The 15,549-nt window shown below is 37.7% G+C and overlaps 1 protein-coding gene across 1 annotated transcript; it reads left to right on the forward strand.

Moving 5' to 3' along the window:
• Positions 1-405: 405 nt before the first annotated feature.
• On the forward strand, positions 406-1,903 carry twist1a (twist family bHLH transcription factor 1a). The gene is made up of 2 exons (XM_027175938.2): positions 406-1,100; positions 1,340-1,903. Exon 1 carries the CDS (start codon positions 556-558, stop codon positions 1,063-1,065), a length of 510 nt encoding a protein of 169 aa, XP_027031739.1. The 5' UTR covers positions 406-555; the 3' UTR covers positions 1,066-1,100; positions 1,340-1,903.
• Positions 1,904-15,549: the final 13,646 nt, after the last annotated feature.

The following is a 15,549-nucleotide window of genomic DNA, read 5'->3' on the forward strand; positions in this document are numbered from 1 at the left end:
AGATCATGTCAACTGGCGGGAAAAAGTGTATACTGGAAAATCCTGTTGCAAAATTTCTTGACAATTAGAACACATTTTTATCAAGATTGCGTTAGTTTTTCTAGTGCAAACTTCTTTTTTTAGGGTGTGGGTTAGCCAGGTTTATTTTGTGTCACGTGAGAGGTTGATTTTATGATTTTATGTTTTAAGTTATACACTGACAAAATGAATATAATATATAATATATCTGTCTCTTTCAGAAGGTTTGCATCTTTTTCTAACTGTGCACGTGTCTGTGCTGTTATTTCTCTATCGTAAGTCTACAAACTTGTATAACGGATTTTTTGAAAATACTTGGTCAGCCTCTCCTACTCCTCCATCTTACGTCGTACTCACTCTTAGCCAATCAGGGGCCTCTCCATAAAGTTTGCGCCTTCCAGACTATAAGAGCGCTCCAAACTTTCTCCTGAGTTTGAGCGACACCTCGGTGGCGCGCGGGGCCAGCGCGAGTGCGCAACACTTTGAAGGCGAATTCCAGAAAGGAAGAACGAAGCGAATCGAGACGAACCGTAGGTGATGTTCGAGGAAGAGGCGATGCAAGACGAGTCAAGTTCCCCGGAATCCCCGGTGGACAGTCTCGGTAACAGTGAAGAGGAACTCGACAGGCAGCAGAAGCGCAGCACAAGAAAAAGGAGAGTGAGTCGAAGAAGCGGAGAGGATTCGGACAGCCCAACACCAGGCTCTGGGAAAAGAGGCAAAAAGTGCGCCGGAAGCCCGCAGTCCTTCGAGGACCTGCAGACGCAGCGCGTCATGGCGAATGTGCGGGAACGGCAACGCACGCAGTCCCTGAACGAGGCGTTCGCCTCCCTGCGCAAGATCATCCCCACCCTGCCCTCGGACAAACTGAGCAAAATACAGACTCTCAAGCTCGCCGCGCGCTACATCGACTTCCTCTGTCAGGTGCTGCAAAGCGACGAGCTGGACTCCAAAATGGCGAGCTGCAGTTATGTGGCTCATGAACGGCTGAGCTATGCGTTTTCCGTGTGGAGGATGGAAGGCGCATGGTCCATGTCAACATCTCACTAACGCGCACAGACCTGCGGCTTCTTTGGAGAGCGATGGTATGCACGCCAAACCCATTGCACAGATATTTGTTTAACTTTAAGTGCATAACATGTTCAGATTCGTATCACGACATTATTTAGTGTGCAGTCCTGTTGTAGAATCTACTGGCCTACCACACATACTAAATTATAATATCATACACCATAAATACCAGCATATCCGAGAATAATGAATAGTTTCTGAATATTTTTTACTTTATAGTTTATTTTAATAAATGTCATCTTTCTTCATGCAGATTTCTAACTGAGCAGCAGAAGGACAGCAGCAGAAAGCCTGCGCACAGCCAGAAGACCAAAAGGAAGAGTAAGCAGGCCCGGATTATAGCCAAACAGGGAAGATTTTGGAGACAGTCTTACCGGGGTGGACCGGTGGCGTCGTCGCGAGCACTTAACGACAGTATGCAAGGATTTTCCTTCAAGATCCGTGCTTGTAAATGCGGTGAATTTTGACGATGAATGCTGGAACTTTATTTTTGTGTAGGCTATATGCATGCATTCCGACAAGCCTTGCCATCTCATACCAAACCACAAAGACTGCAGCAGCAGGAAGAAGACGCTTCATTTCGGGCTGACAGCGTGGAGCCACGAATATGAATGTCGTCCTATTTATTTCGTCAAAGAACGAAACTTGGCTCATATCTGTATAAAAATGTTTTTTTCATCTGGTTTATGAATGAAAGGTTATTTATTTATTGATACTTATCATTATGAAGAATGGATTCGTTGTCTACATTTGTGTGTTTCATGTTTGTAAATATACGTTTATTTTTATGCAATAAAAGCGGTTTGAATATAAATTATTCCGGTCTGAATTTACCATTATGAACAAATCAGGATTATTTTCTTTTACTTCTCGTGTCTGTATCAATAATAAGTAACAAGTTAGGGGCTAAAACAAGAGTGCAGCTCAATGTCTGCATGATGGCAAATTCATAATCTTGAAAACAAGGTTTAACTAATTGACTCAATTTAATTCGAATGCAAATGTGATTTTTCTACAGGGTTTAGAGATCACAGTCTTTTGATGTGATTTGGTGTAAATATCATCTCTTAATCCTAGTAGTGTTAATGATCTTATTTTTCTTAAAATATTTTACCTTAGTATTTTTGTGCAAGTTTATTCCACTGCTACTGGGATGCAATATATTATTAAACCCTATATTTGGGAACCAGGCTAAAGTTACAACACTTATGCTGAGATTTGTTCACGTCGTCTGCATTAAAAATTTGTGCTCACAAAATATCTCTCCTAATGCACTCTTAGTGGTCTCAAAATGCTTAATTTCTTTCATTGCAGTCTTTAGAATGCAACTGCTCATTCCTCACTTTCAGACATTATTAAAAAGCGACAAAAAAACAGGGACATGAAGTGATGAGAAAGTGTAAAAACAAGCATGAATAAATGTATAAGGATTCTTTGTAATGTGATACAGTTTGGTACAGAAAAAAGCAGAAGTGTCTGGTGTGTCAGGTGAAGAACAGGTCTGGGAAAGTATTTGAGGATGGTGTGAAGGAATCGTTTGAAGACACGGTGTGTGTAATTGGGATGGTGTGGAATTTCCAGATGCGAATGAAACACGTTGGGTCACGGGGTCAAGCCGAGGTGTGTTGCGGAGGGATAACGGATATTTTTATTCCACTATCATCATACAGATATGAGCATAACGAAGGGCAAAGAATAAAATTATTAAGTATTCAATGCATTCAAATAGCTTGGATGAAGAAGGATAGAGCGCACATAACCAGTAGCCACTGGGTCTGGTTGGTGTTTTGTTTTTTTTATTTAGTAGCCAAATGATCTCTAAAAACAATACAAAACAAAATACGATGGCAAACAATACGTTTTCTTGTTTGGTGTGGTACAGCCTTTGTACCGTTAGTTTGTATCATTAAATTGAACTTTAGAGTAAAGTTTTACATTGGTAGTCTTTAAGGTCCTGTTATGAACCATAAATTACTTTTTAAAATTACAGTTAGCAGATTCAATATCCAGTGAAATTCTAGTATAATAATCTTTATTTTATTTTAATGAGAATCAATAGTCATTTTGGTACGTGTTAATCTCCTAAATGTTGCTCATTTAATTTAATCTCGTTATTTATTCATGTTACTGTTACAAATCCTTAATCTCATAATGTTACTACAAATTATTATTGCTATAATTATTAATAACATTTTGTAACAAGACTATTCTACCAGTATAGGCCCTATTAGAAAGTTTCAGACTTGGTTCCTACACCTCTTTTTTTCCAGGTTTTGTATGATATAAAAGGAGTAAAATTCATACGAGTTTCATATATTTCTTTGACTTGTACAGAAAGTAAAATAAGAACCGAGGCACCTGAATCAAACTTATTTTTACCAGATGTGCTTCGTATTTTTCTTTTAAAGTCACGTGAAGCAGCGAGCAGATGTTTTAGCTGCAGCTGGGGGTCCGCCTTCGAGAGCGCACAGCCGCAGAACAGAACAGCAGCTCTGACACAAAGCGTTCTGAATTTCTTTAATCAAGAAAGAAAAGATGTTTAAAACGTGATATTAATCGGAGAGTTTGGAGATGTTCTTCTGGTGTTGTTAGATCGAAGCTAGGTAGAAGAAGACGAGCACTCTTCCTCTGTCCTTCCCCTTTCTGCTCATTTCTGCTGAGGGATTTCTCTTTTTGATAGAAGACACTTCAGGACACTTTTTTCCTTACCCAAGGCGAAGAGAAGCAGAGAAAATGGTAAATACTCATGTAGACTTCTACCTAAACGTCCTTTGCAGGCTAGCATTTAAAACATGATTTTTGATATTATAATAACACTTTAATGTACTAAATGTTAGAAATGTTGACTCTTTCCAGATCTACAGATGTTTTCCAGAAGCATGTGGTTATTACATGAGTAGGCCAGAAACTCTAAAATGTAACTAGTATCAAATCTTAATGAATAATCCATGACAAATAATGAGCTACATTAGCCAGGCTAATCTTCATTAATATTTTCAAAAGATTTAATTTGAAAATGTAGTATTAAATACAATTTTAAAAAATTAAATAAATATATGTAACAAGAATTACAGTGGCATGGCTGTGTTTTTCTTTCCTGCATGAAGAATGCAGGACATTAGATCAACTGAAATTCCTCCGTCTTCAGTGGCTGTAGGCTACAAAACTCACATGTGCAGTCCAGTTAAACGATTTGACGTGTGTGTGTGTGTGTGTGTGTGTGTGTGTGTGTGTGTGTGTGTGTGTGTGTGTGTGTGTGTGTGTGTGTGTGTGTGTGTGTGTGTGTGTGTGTGAGTGTAAAACCATCCGGTTTGACCCGAGAGGCGACAGTTATTCACCAAGAGAGAGAGAATCGATTCCCCATCTTCAGATGACCGTGTCCGTGTTGTCTTAAACTTGAGGCTGTGTTCTGGGGAAGAGGAAGGTCTCCGGGACTAATGTTAACACTTCATACACTGCAGTATGGTGTATTAGGGCCAAATTCCAACCTTTCCAAACTATAAAAGAGGCATGGGAGAAAGTGGAAATCACACACACACACACACACACACACACACACACACACACACACACACACACACACACACACACACACACACACACACACACACGAGCACTTCTGTGGTTATAGGCGGTGACTTTTTTTTATCAGAGTGACCTGATTTGAAGGAAGGAAGGAAGAAAGGAAGGAAGGAAGGTTTTAAAAAAAAAATTAGCGAACAAATGATTAAATATTTCAAATCAATAAATTGTGGAAGGAAGGAATGACTATGGAAGTGAGGACAAAAAAGGGAAGTGATAAATAAACTAATAATGAGCATAAATAAGAAGAGAAAAGTAGCAAGGAAGGACGGACAAAAAAAGACGAAATAAATGAACTGATAAATAAATGATGAAACGAATTAATAAAAAAATAAATGACAGAATTGTTGATAGATAGATAGATAGATAGATAGATAGATAGATAGATAGATAGATAGATAGATAGATAGATAGATAGATAGATAGATAGATAGATAGATAGACTCTGAGTCAATGTATATATTAACGTATTTGACTTATCTGATTTTATTTAGATACATGTTTAGTTCACTGACTTACTGTCGTCATTTAAAAGTCTCAACATTACAGAGATCTTAAAAGTCTAATAAATAAAATAAATCTATATAAGCTTACACATAAGCTTATCACTGAGTTTGTCATCATGTATTAGGCTACTATGTACAAAACAAACGATGATTTTTCCTTATCTTGTTGTGTATATTTCTTTAAGCTGTAAGAGAGAGAGAGAGAGAGAGAGAGAGAGAGAGAGAGATATGATGATGATGATGATGATGAAGATGGCGCTGACAAAAGGCTTTCCAACCATCCTGCTTCTTCCTCACACCATGAGTCACTCTGACATGGTTATATTCACATACAGACTATTACATATTAGGTTATATTTATACATTTACAGAACGTACGTGTAACCGTACACGTCACTTTGCACAGCTTCCGTGATTCTGATCTAGCAGGTGACCTGAAGTTCATCAGATGACAACTAATAATTTCTCTGAGACATTTATTCACTGATCATATTTCACGTGCGATTTTCGTTAAATGTCAATTAACGTCTGATAAACGGATCAGTAATTGCATGTGTTAAAGTCTATCTTGATTAAAAAAAAAAATCACTAATGCATGCACACACACACACACTCACACACATGCTCAAAAACCCTACTTTCTGGATTATAAAATGTCTGTTTATGCACTTTATTAAAGGATTTTATAACTTTTTATTAGTTTTAAATCATTAATATAATCACACTTTTTACAGCTTTATTATAATCAAACTTATATAATATTTTTTTATATTTGTGCACACGCAGACTAATTTTTAATAAACAATATTTAAAATTGATTGAATGATTTGTGAAATGATTCAAATAAATATTTAATTAAATGTGCAATTAGAATTTACATTTATTTTGATACCTGTATATGTGTTTCAATGAGTATTTATGAACAGAAAACATTATAGAATTCAATATATTTGTTTTCAGACCAAAAAAAAAAAAAAAAAAAACAGTCATGGGTTTAAATAGATGCTTATTGTTTCGAATGAAGTCAGGACTAAGGTACTGGAGTTTTATCAGAGTAAAAACTCAGAGTTTTATCTCTCTTCATCTCCAGTTAACAGGTGCTCAGGAAACTCCTGTATCCGGTCATTATTGCTTTCTGCTGATCCTCATCAAGACAGGTTATCAGATGAGAAACCAGAACTAAACTGACTGAGCACACAATAAGGACATTTTCTCACTCTAAAATTGTTTGGAAAATATGTGATTTCTTATCCATTCCATGGACCTACGTCATGTGTTTGTCCTGCTATAGAAGACACTGTAACTCAGTTCATCTTTCTGCACATTTCTCTCTAAATACATTATTAATGAGTACATTTTAAACATGCATCTTTGAAAAATCTCAGTGTTTCTTTTGAACTCTAAGAAAAAATAAAAAAGTTGTACTGTTCCAAAGATCCTGACAGAAATATGACATTCCACCCACATCTGGGTGTGCTGTAACAACACTTGGGGTAAAATGTGACTTCTGAGGGAAATTAATGATCATGAATTGTTGAATTGTGACGAATCCAAATTGTGTCATTTTATCCACACTGATTTATTTAGTTTTGTGTGTGTGTCTGTGTGTGTGTCTGTGTGTGTCTGTGTGTGTGTGTGTGTGTGTGTGTGTGTGTGTGTGTGTGTGTGTGTGTGTGTGTGTGTGTGTGTGTGTGTGTGTGTGTGTGTGTTTGTGTGTGTGTGTTTGTGTGTACATTCTTGTTCCATGAGCAGCTTTAAACTTATCATTAACTTGTCCTCAAACTGCCTCTCAATAAACAGCTAGTCAGTTACATATATTTTATCTTCCTGGTGGTTTATTAAAATATACATACCTCAAAAAGCATCATATATACGTATGTGTATATATGATGCTTTTTGAGCTATGATATATAAACAATATCATAATTAATTACATGATTTCCATCTTGCTTGTTAGTGGAGAAAAACACTGGTGGTCTCCTTGCAAACAGAACGTCATAGAGATAATCTAATCAAGTTTATTAAAGTGTAACAACACTAAATCTTATCACTAACTAACTTGACTATATATTTGTTTAAATAATTTTTTTTCCTTTTGCTATTTTCAGTATGAACATGGAAACTGTACAATACCAATGACATCATTAATGAACCAATCGGAAATGAGCAGGAGATCTAGGTGGAGTGTGGGGGCAAGTCATTGACATCAGGTGGTGTGTGGGGGCAAGTCATTGACATCAGGTGGTGTGTGGGGGCAAGTCATTGACATCAGGTAGTGTATGGAGGCACATCATTGATATCAGGTGGTGTGTGGGAGCAATTCATTGACATCAGGTGGTGTGTGGAGGCAATCCATTGACATCAGGTGGTGTGTGGAGGCTTATGACCGAAGAGATATTAGCGTATGAAGATACATTCTGTAATATTTAGCTGTACAGGCTACACAGCTGTGTCTCAGTATAGTCTAATGATCGTATAAACCATTCTTGGTGTTTCTTGGTGTTCCTTCATAGACCACAGAACGATATGGACAGTGTTTGTAGGAAATAGCAAACAGAACCAACATCAAAGAGATTTTTTTTTCTCTGTTTCAAGGCTCTTTGTTTAAAAAAAATGTAGCATCATAAATGATCTAATCACATTCTGGCATTAATCTTTATACCACATGCATTTTTAATGTCATTTCACTTTATTGTCATTGCAAATTCAAATCTATTGAAGACACTTAAAAGTTTGATCCGTTTTCTGACCTTATACACTAATATATTGTGAATGCTTTCAAGTATTAGGTCATTGTATCGTGGTATGAGACACATCTTATATTTTGCTCCTATGGGATTATTACCTTTCTGTTTTTTTCTCCAACTTTTCAATATACTAAAATATTTGGCTGTCACGGTCGCTATAGTGAGATGGTCTGTAACGTGTTAGCCTATCTGGATTCGGGTCCTTTGAAGTGTTGTTTCTCTTAGGAAAAAATGTGTAGCACAGAGATGGTGTGATGCATCGGGCCTTTTGTGCCCGAATCAGTACGAAAACCTGGATTCATGTGTGATTTCATTTTAGCGGAGGCCTTTTCATCTCTGATTTACTAGGTTCCGTCCTTTGGGCTGTAAATGGAACCACATGGGTCCTTCACATCAGCCCTGACTTTCTGCTTGGAAAAATGGTTTTGTTCTTATGAAATGGATTCCACTCATGTCTAAACGATCTGGAGAGACAAGAGTCTAGATCAGTCTTCGCTGTTCTAATTCTGGTGTGTGTGTGTGTGTGTGTGTGTGTGTGTGTGTGTGTGTGTGTGTGTGTGTGTGTGTGTGTGTGTGTGTGTGTGTGTGTGTGTGTGTGTGTGTGTGTGTGTGTGTTCAGATTTAAGTTATGTGGGTATTTACGGTGCATGTTCATATTTTCTGAACTGGGTGTGTTTGTTGAATAAAAATCCAGAAATCCAGTTAGATTGTTAATTTTATAAATAAAATTAAACACTGACAGGAGAACCATGAAGAGTTAATCCTCATACAATAAAGCAAACTGTTAATCTTGTACTACTTAACCTGAGTTTTAATGGTGTTAGTTTAATTTTACTGTCTCATTATTTTTATGATGGTTGTTCTTATTTTCTGTTGCAGAATGTTTGCTGTTGTGTGTTTGAGTCATTTTTCAAACATGGGAGAAACAAATGTCTCGATCATACAAGAATTATTCAGTTCCAATCCTATGTTGAAAAAGTAGAAGATTCTGGATATAATAACCAATTTTTTATGGCCTGGCCCCATCTTTTAGTGATCAAACCACCCACGCTAGAAGATTAACCCAGAATAAAACATCATTCCATTCACAAGTCCAGTGATCCCTGAGAGTTTTTGTTTTATGAACAAGCATGAAATGTTTCAGCTCTGCTGTCGTTGGATATCTATATTTCACACATGAAGCAAAGATTCACACAAGACACTTGAGGATGTGTAGAATGTTTTGAAATGATTAGTAATAAATGTGTCCTGATCGTGTGTAGATGAGTCTGGTTATGATTGAATGATACAAACCCCACATTTACTATAAGATAATACAATGGCATTTAAATCCATTTAACATTAATGCACTTTTTGAAATGGTCAACTGTAAGTGTCCAGCCTTCAATAATACCAGCCCAATGAACTGAGCAGAAATCCATGACAAATTTTTTATAAAATGTCGCTTATGAGCATTCTCTAGAAACTTTGAGTAAAACCAAATTACAAAGGAAGCCATATTCCACATGGTGACTGGGAAGTAGTAGCCTGGTGTTGGACTACTGATCGGAAGGTTGTGAGCTTGAATCCCAGGTCCACCAAGCCTGCACTGCTGAGCCCCAGAGCAAGGCCCTTAACTCTCGATTTCTCAGTTGTATAAAAAATGAGATAAAAATGTATGTCACTCTGGATGAGGGTGTCTGCCAAATACTGTATAATGGTGTACACAGGTATAGGTTAATTCATTTGTACTGAATGAGGAATTGGTGGTACAGTGGCATGGCTGGTCAGGTTGCTGCTCCTCCAGGTTTCTAGTGTTTACTAGCTACCTGCCAGAAACATGCCAGTAGGTGGACTGTTTACTCTACATTTCCATCAAGTGTGAATGTGTATATCAGTGTGTACGTGTACGTGTATGTGTATGTGTATGTGTATGTGTGTCCTGGGGTCCACAGCAACCCTGTCCTGGATAAAACACTTACTGAAGATGAATAGATTAATAGAAACTATTTATCTAATAAGTAATTTCCTTTAGCTATTGTCCACTGTATAACTGTGTACTGTAGTCAAAGGGATGGTCACTATTGTTTATACTGAAATTAACAAAGAACTATCCACCAACATTTGCAGAAACAGAAAAAGCAAATGACATTTCTTCCAATCAAGGTTGGTCAAAGTATCTGTGACCTTGCTGGCAGACTTGTCCACCCAGTCAGATTGCCGTACACAAATGATTTCACCAGCAGGAAAATGTGCAGAAGGCAGTTCCCAAAGCCCCAGCTCTATGATTGGCTGGATCACAGTTTTCATGAAAATAAACAGGCAATCATAATGCCGTGCTTAGTGTACACAATGGTGCTGCACGCATCGTGCGTGATCAAAGGCACAAATTGTGTTCCTTTTTGTTCATTCCTGTGCTGTGTTTATTTGCATTTGCCGGTTCTCCTCTAAATAACGACTGGATCCCTGGAGGCATAAACAGAAAGTCAAGTGGAAAAGTTGTCTGAGCCAGGAGAACAAACTCCAGCCAGCCGTGCAAAAGCACGTCTGTGCGGCAGAGTAGTTAACTCACTATTAAGGGGAGGAGAGAGAGAGGGAGAGAGAGAGGGAGAGAAAGAGAGAGAGATGCATGAAAGAATGTGTGAGAGAATAAGACACAGAGGCACAGGGAGAAAGCAGGAATGACAGAAAGAGAAAAGGAGAGAGAGAAAAGGAAGAATAGGAAGAAAAGAAAAGAGATGACGAGAGCGAGAAAATGAAAGTAGATTAGAAAGGAATGAATTAATAAAATAACTGAGAGAGAGAGAGAGAGAGAGAGAGAGAGAGAGAGAGAGAGAGAGAGAGAGAGAGAATGACAGAGAGAGAGAGTGAGACAAAAAGAAAAAAATGTCAGAAAGTAATAGACTGACAAAATAGAAGGCTAGGAGGGATGTAGCAAGAAAGAAAGAAAGAAAGAAAGAAAGAAAGAAAGAAAGAAAGAAAGAAAGAGATGCTGAGAGAGAGACAGAGAGAGAAAGAGAAAGAGAGAGAGAGAGAGAGAGAGAGAGAGAGAGAGAGAGAGAGAGAGAGAGAGAGAGAGAGAGAGAGAGAGAGAGAGATGTGATTTGTTGGCGTTTGAGCAGCTGTTGGACAGCGAGTTGTCGCAGTAAGATGTATGATTGTGTTTCCTGTCTCTTCATCTCTTGGATGTGAGTGCAGGTTGGAACAGTGAGTTATGTCTCTGTGCCCTTAATTCATTTCTCTGAATGACTGGAATGCAGCAGAGGTCAGGAATAACCTTTGGAAAGTGGGTGAAATGTAATATTTTAATCAGCAGTGACCTTTAAATTATTTGACTATTAGGTTTGTTGGATCTCTTGCTTACTTTACATTTCTTGACAAACACCATTCCCAGTGTTTTAAAATGATTACAGTTATATGATTTAAACATACAGCACAAGCTGTAGCGTTTCACTTATTTTTAGCATGAAGATGCTCCTTCATTCTCAGAAATCTCCTCTCTTCAATCATGGAAACTCTTGTTTGATGACGGATCATGTTCCAGTATCATATATACAGACTATATGATCTAGTTAGTCTGGGTGTGTTGTGCTCTTAATATGTCTAAGACTGTCACTTATCTGGCCAAAGGTTTGTCAACACCTGACTATCACACCTATATGTTCTTGTTGAGTTTCCCAGTTCAGATTTAGTTCCTTTCTGCTGATATAATAAACTCCACTCTTCCACCAGATGTTGGAGCGTGGCTGTGGAGATTAGTGATCATTCAGATACAAGAGCATTAGAGAGATCAGGTACTGATGATGTAAGAGTGAGGAGGTCTGGGGTTCAGTCAGTGTTTCAGTTCATCCCATACTGTAGATGTTCAGTGGGGTTGAGTCAGAGTCAGGGATCTGTACAGGACACTCAAGTTGTTCAGTTCTAACCATCTCAATTCATGTCTTCATGAAGATTTGTTCACAGGGGCATTGTCATTCTGGGACATGATTTAAGTTGAACTGAAGGAAAATTGTAATGCTACAGCATTAAGAGACATGCTAGAGAATTTGGGAAGAACCACATATGAGTGTGATTGTCTTCAATATGCAGTCTTTAATATATAATCTATTGTATAGCAACATACAGTGTGTAATATATGAAACAATCCTCCATCCAACAAATTATAACTTTTAAAAACAATGTTTGTTGTTACTAAACTTTACTGTAAACTTTGGCTCAAGTGGTTAAGGCTCTGGGTTGTTGATTATAGAATTGGGGTTCAAGCCCCAGCACCGCCAGGCTGTCACTGTTGGGCCCTTGAGCAAGGCCCTTAACCCTCCCTGCTCCAGGGGTGCTGTATCATGGCTGACCCTGCACTCTTACCCCAACCTCTTCAGTTGGGATATGCGAAGAAACGTATTCCACTGTACTGTAATGTATATGTGGTGATAATAAAGGCTTCTAAGCCCTCGTTTCATTCAATCATTCAATCATTCATTCATTCATTCATTCATTTATTTATTTATTAGCACCAACATCATTAAAAACATCACAAATATTTCAGTATAAATGTGGTTTTCTTTTGTTGCTTTTCTGATTTTATTCTAGATTTACAGACCATTTCCCAGAAGTCCAGCATTTCTGCTGTTTCTCTGCAACGTCACATTAGCCGACACGACAAAAACTGCATGCAACACCTCTGTTAGCTACACTACAGGTTGTGTGAGGGGGTTTGTTAATGCAGAGTGCTGCTTAATGCATCTTTGTCAGGACCTCCTGGAGGGGATCCGTGGGGGGTAAATCCAGGCCTCCATGCCCCGGGGGGTAATTAGCCTTCAGTGACACCTCCAAACAATCTTTTAGCCCCTTACCTCCTGGGCAGACCTTGAGCCTTAAATTAAGTTTCCTTAGCTGGTAGCTTACTTGACAGTTATCCTGCACAGTACACACATGCCCATGTGCAGGACTTATATAAATACACAAGATGCTGTAACTAACCTCATGACTCTCAGGATTGTGAATTCGACCGTGTGTATGTGTGTATATTGAAATGCTTTGTACAATCCATATAAATTGTGTGTATGAATGCTGGCAGCTGTGTGTACACACAAAGGGCCTGTTCATGTATTGCTCAGTGGAGAAAGGAAAAAAAAGATGGAAATCAACAAAGTTTCTGGAATATTCTCTGATACAGTGGATGCGCAGCAGGATAAATAATGCTTTATTACCAGTGTAAACTCCACATCCCACTCAGATTCTATTGGGAATTGTACAGGAAACAGCACTCAGCTCTAATACAAGGAAAAATGTTAAATCAACTAAGGTTTTTTCCTTAAAAATGATTTACAGGCACACCAGACTGTCGTATTGAATACAATGACCATAAATGCTAAGCTAGATTCATTTGAACATTTTCCCATAGATGATTGCTTGTCTCAAAACAGAGCTTGACTTGTAGTGGGTGTACAAATTATCTTTCAGATTAGTCATAAAATTTTATATTTCCTGCTCACTTTTGCAACATTTATTCACTGCGTCAGCTCCTCACTCGTTTCAGGATTGAATTGTCGTCTGCACAAGTGATTTTTTGGCAAACTTGATCCCTGATTTTTCATTCTTTAGGCCAATGGGGGACTGGAAACCACCACACGCCATGAACTGATCTTCCTGTGGCATTGAATGTCTTAATCTCTTCAGCCCCAAGAAACAAATCTTCTCAGGATGATGTTTTGATGGAGCACATGTTGTGTCAGTGTTAAATGAATGCCCTGGTGGTTTTCAACCCAATTCTAATCTACTGTATCTGTAGCATGTGAATGCTCGGTACAAGGAGTAGTTAGTACAGGAGCAGTCACTGAATGGCTAAATAAATGTTTAAAATGTCTTATTATATCATTCAAAATGAAGAAATTGGAAAACAATGTTTTAATACAATCTTTATCTTTGTTTTATTTTGTTTTTATTATGTTAATTGTGTGTTGGATCCATACCACATCACTGAATCCTCGATAATGATCAGACTTGTTCAGAATGTGTTGATTCGTTTTCAGCAGCAGCTCTGACAATAGTCTTATGGCATGATTTCCATAGTCATAGCTCATTCACCGGGATTTGTATTGAAGACGATCCACATAATCGCATAAAATTCATTTTAACAATGTTTTATTTGGCAAAGCCAAATATTAGGATTAAGTAGATTCAGATTTATTCTGATTCATATAAAGATTCAGGTTCAGATTAAAGTGTATGGAAGAAGTGTCCAGCATTAGCACTTTGTAACAAGGGAGAAAGTCTGAGGCATTAAGTGCAACCATAGAGAGCTTAGAAGTACAATGTGTACATTGTTCATACAGGTATATATTTAAAATAAAACAAACATTGTATTAAACTTTATCTATTTTTTACAAATGCATGTCAATGGGTGCTTAAATCTATCTATCTATCTATCTATCTATCTATCTATCTATCTATCTATCTATCTATCTATCTATCTATCTATCTATCTATCTATCTATCTATCTATCTATCTATCTATCTATCTATCTAACAATAATCAAAGATTTTCAAATTCTGATAGAAGGCTTCATAACATTCTACAGAAATACAGTAAACATTTCAGATAAACATGTACAGACAGAATTAAGTTACACTTCAATTTTGAGAAAGATTTGAGTACACATTTTTTATTATTTCTTGTATTCTTTTATTATCTCACACATATACTCCAAATGGAGTAAATAGAGATCGAAAACCGCCAGGTCTGGTATATTTCTTTAAAAAAAAAAAAAGAGCTGAGCTCATTGTGACCTAAACAGGAGTTCAGTTCAGTTACTGGATTTATTCTCTCTTTCACTTGGTTAAATAGGTCACATCCTTATCAACAAAGTTGAGATTGATAAGTAGCCTATTTGATGTTTGATTCAGTAATCTATAACTCATACTCTGTTGGCTTTAGACATCTGAAGGATCACAGGGATGTAAGGATAATGTAGTTTATGAATTACGCATGGCTGTCACAGAAGGAGTCAAAAACCCTGGCTTGTGAACATTTTTCAGCTTTAAGGCTTTAGGGTCACTTGATCACAGGTAGATTCTGAGACACTAAAACAAATTTGGTAAGACAGCAAACTTAGAAACAGATGGTTTACCATAACAAGTCTCACCAACTCCATACTCAGTCCCCATGAGTCCTACAGGAGCCCATAACAGCCTGGATGCCTCTCATCACCCCTCTCGCCTTCTCTCCGGGGTGCCTGACTACAGCACATGGAAGTGTGAAGCTCAAGTTTTAAGAGGTCGGTGGAGATAAGAAGCACTAAAGGCTGCCACTCTGTTTTTATGTCTCTGTGGGGTATTGTAAATCCTCTCTCATTTACTCTTTTCCTTGCTCAGTTCCCAGGCATTTGTCTCTAGTCATTTAAGTTCATGTTTAATGCTAATGTTGTTTGGTTATGCTTCACTGGCATTGTGATGTAAACCATCTTGGCATGAAAAATATTTTTCCGATTCCATGCAGGCCTTCTGTTGCACGAGCCTTAATACAAACATCAGGAAAATTCCTCCTCTACTCTGAGACATATGTTGTTCCTACAAACAGATAAAATATTTAAAGCGGGATGTGATGTAGACTCACTGATTGGAATTGTTGAATACATTTTTAATTGATTCGC

The sequence above is a fragment of the Tachysurus fulvidraco genome, chromosome 24 (genome assembly GCF_022655615.1).
Source record: "Tachysurus fulvidraco isolate hzauxx_2018 chromosome 24, HZAU_PFXX_2.0, whole genome shotgun sequence".
Lineage (NCBI taxonomy): Eukaryota > Metazoa > Chordata > Actinopteri > Siluriformes > Bagridae > Tachysurus > Tachysurus fulvidraco.

What these genes read in the sequence shown, in the direction of transcription:
- twist1a (XM_027175938.2), top strand. Translation starts at nt 556, where the DNA reads ATGTTCGAGGAAGAGGCGATGCAAGACGAGTCAAGTTCCCCGGAATCC.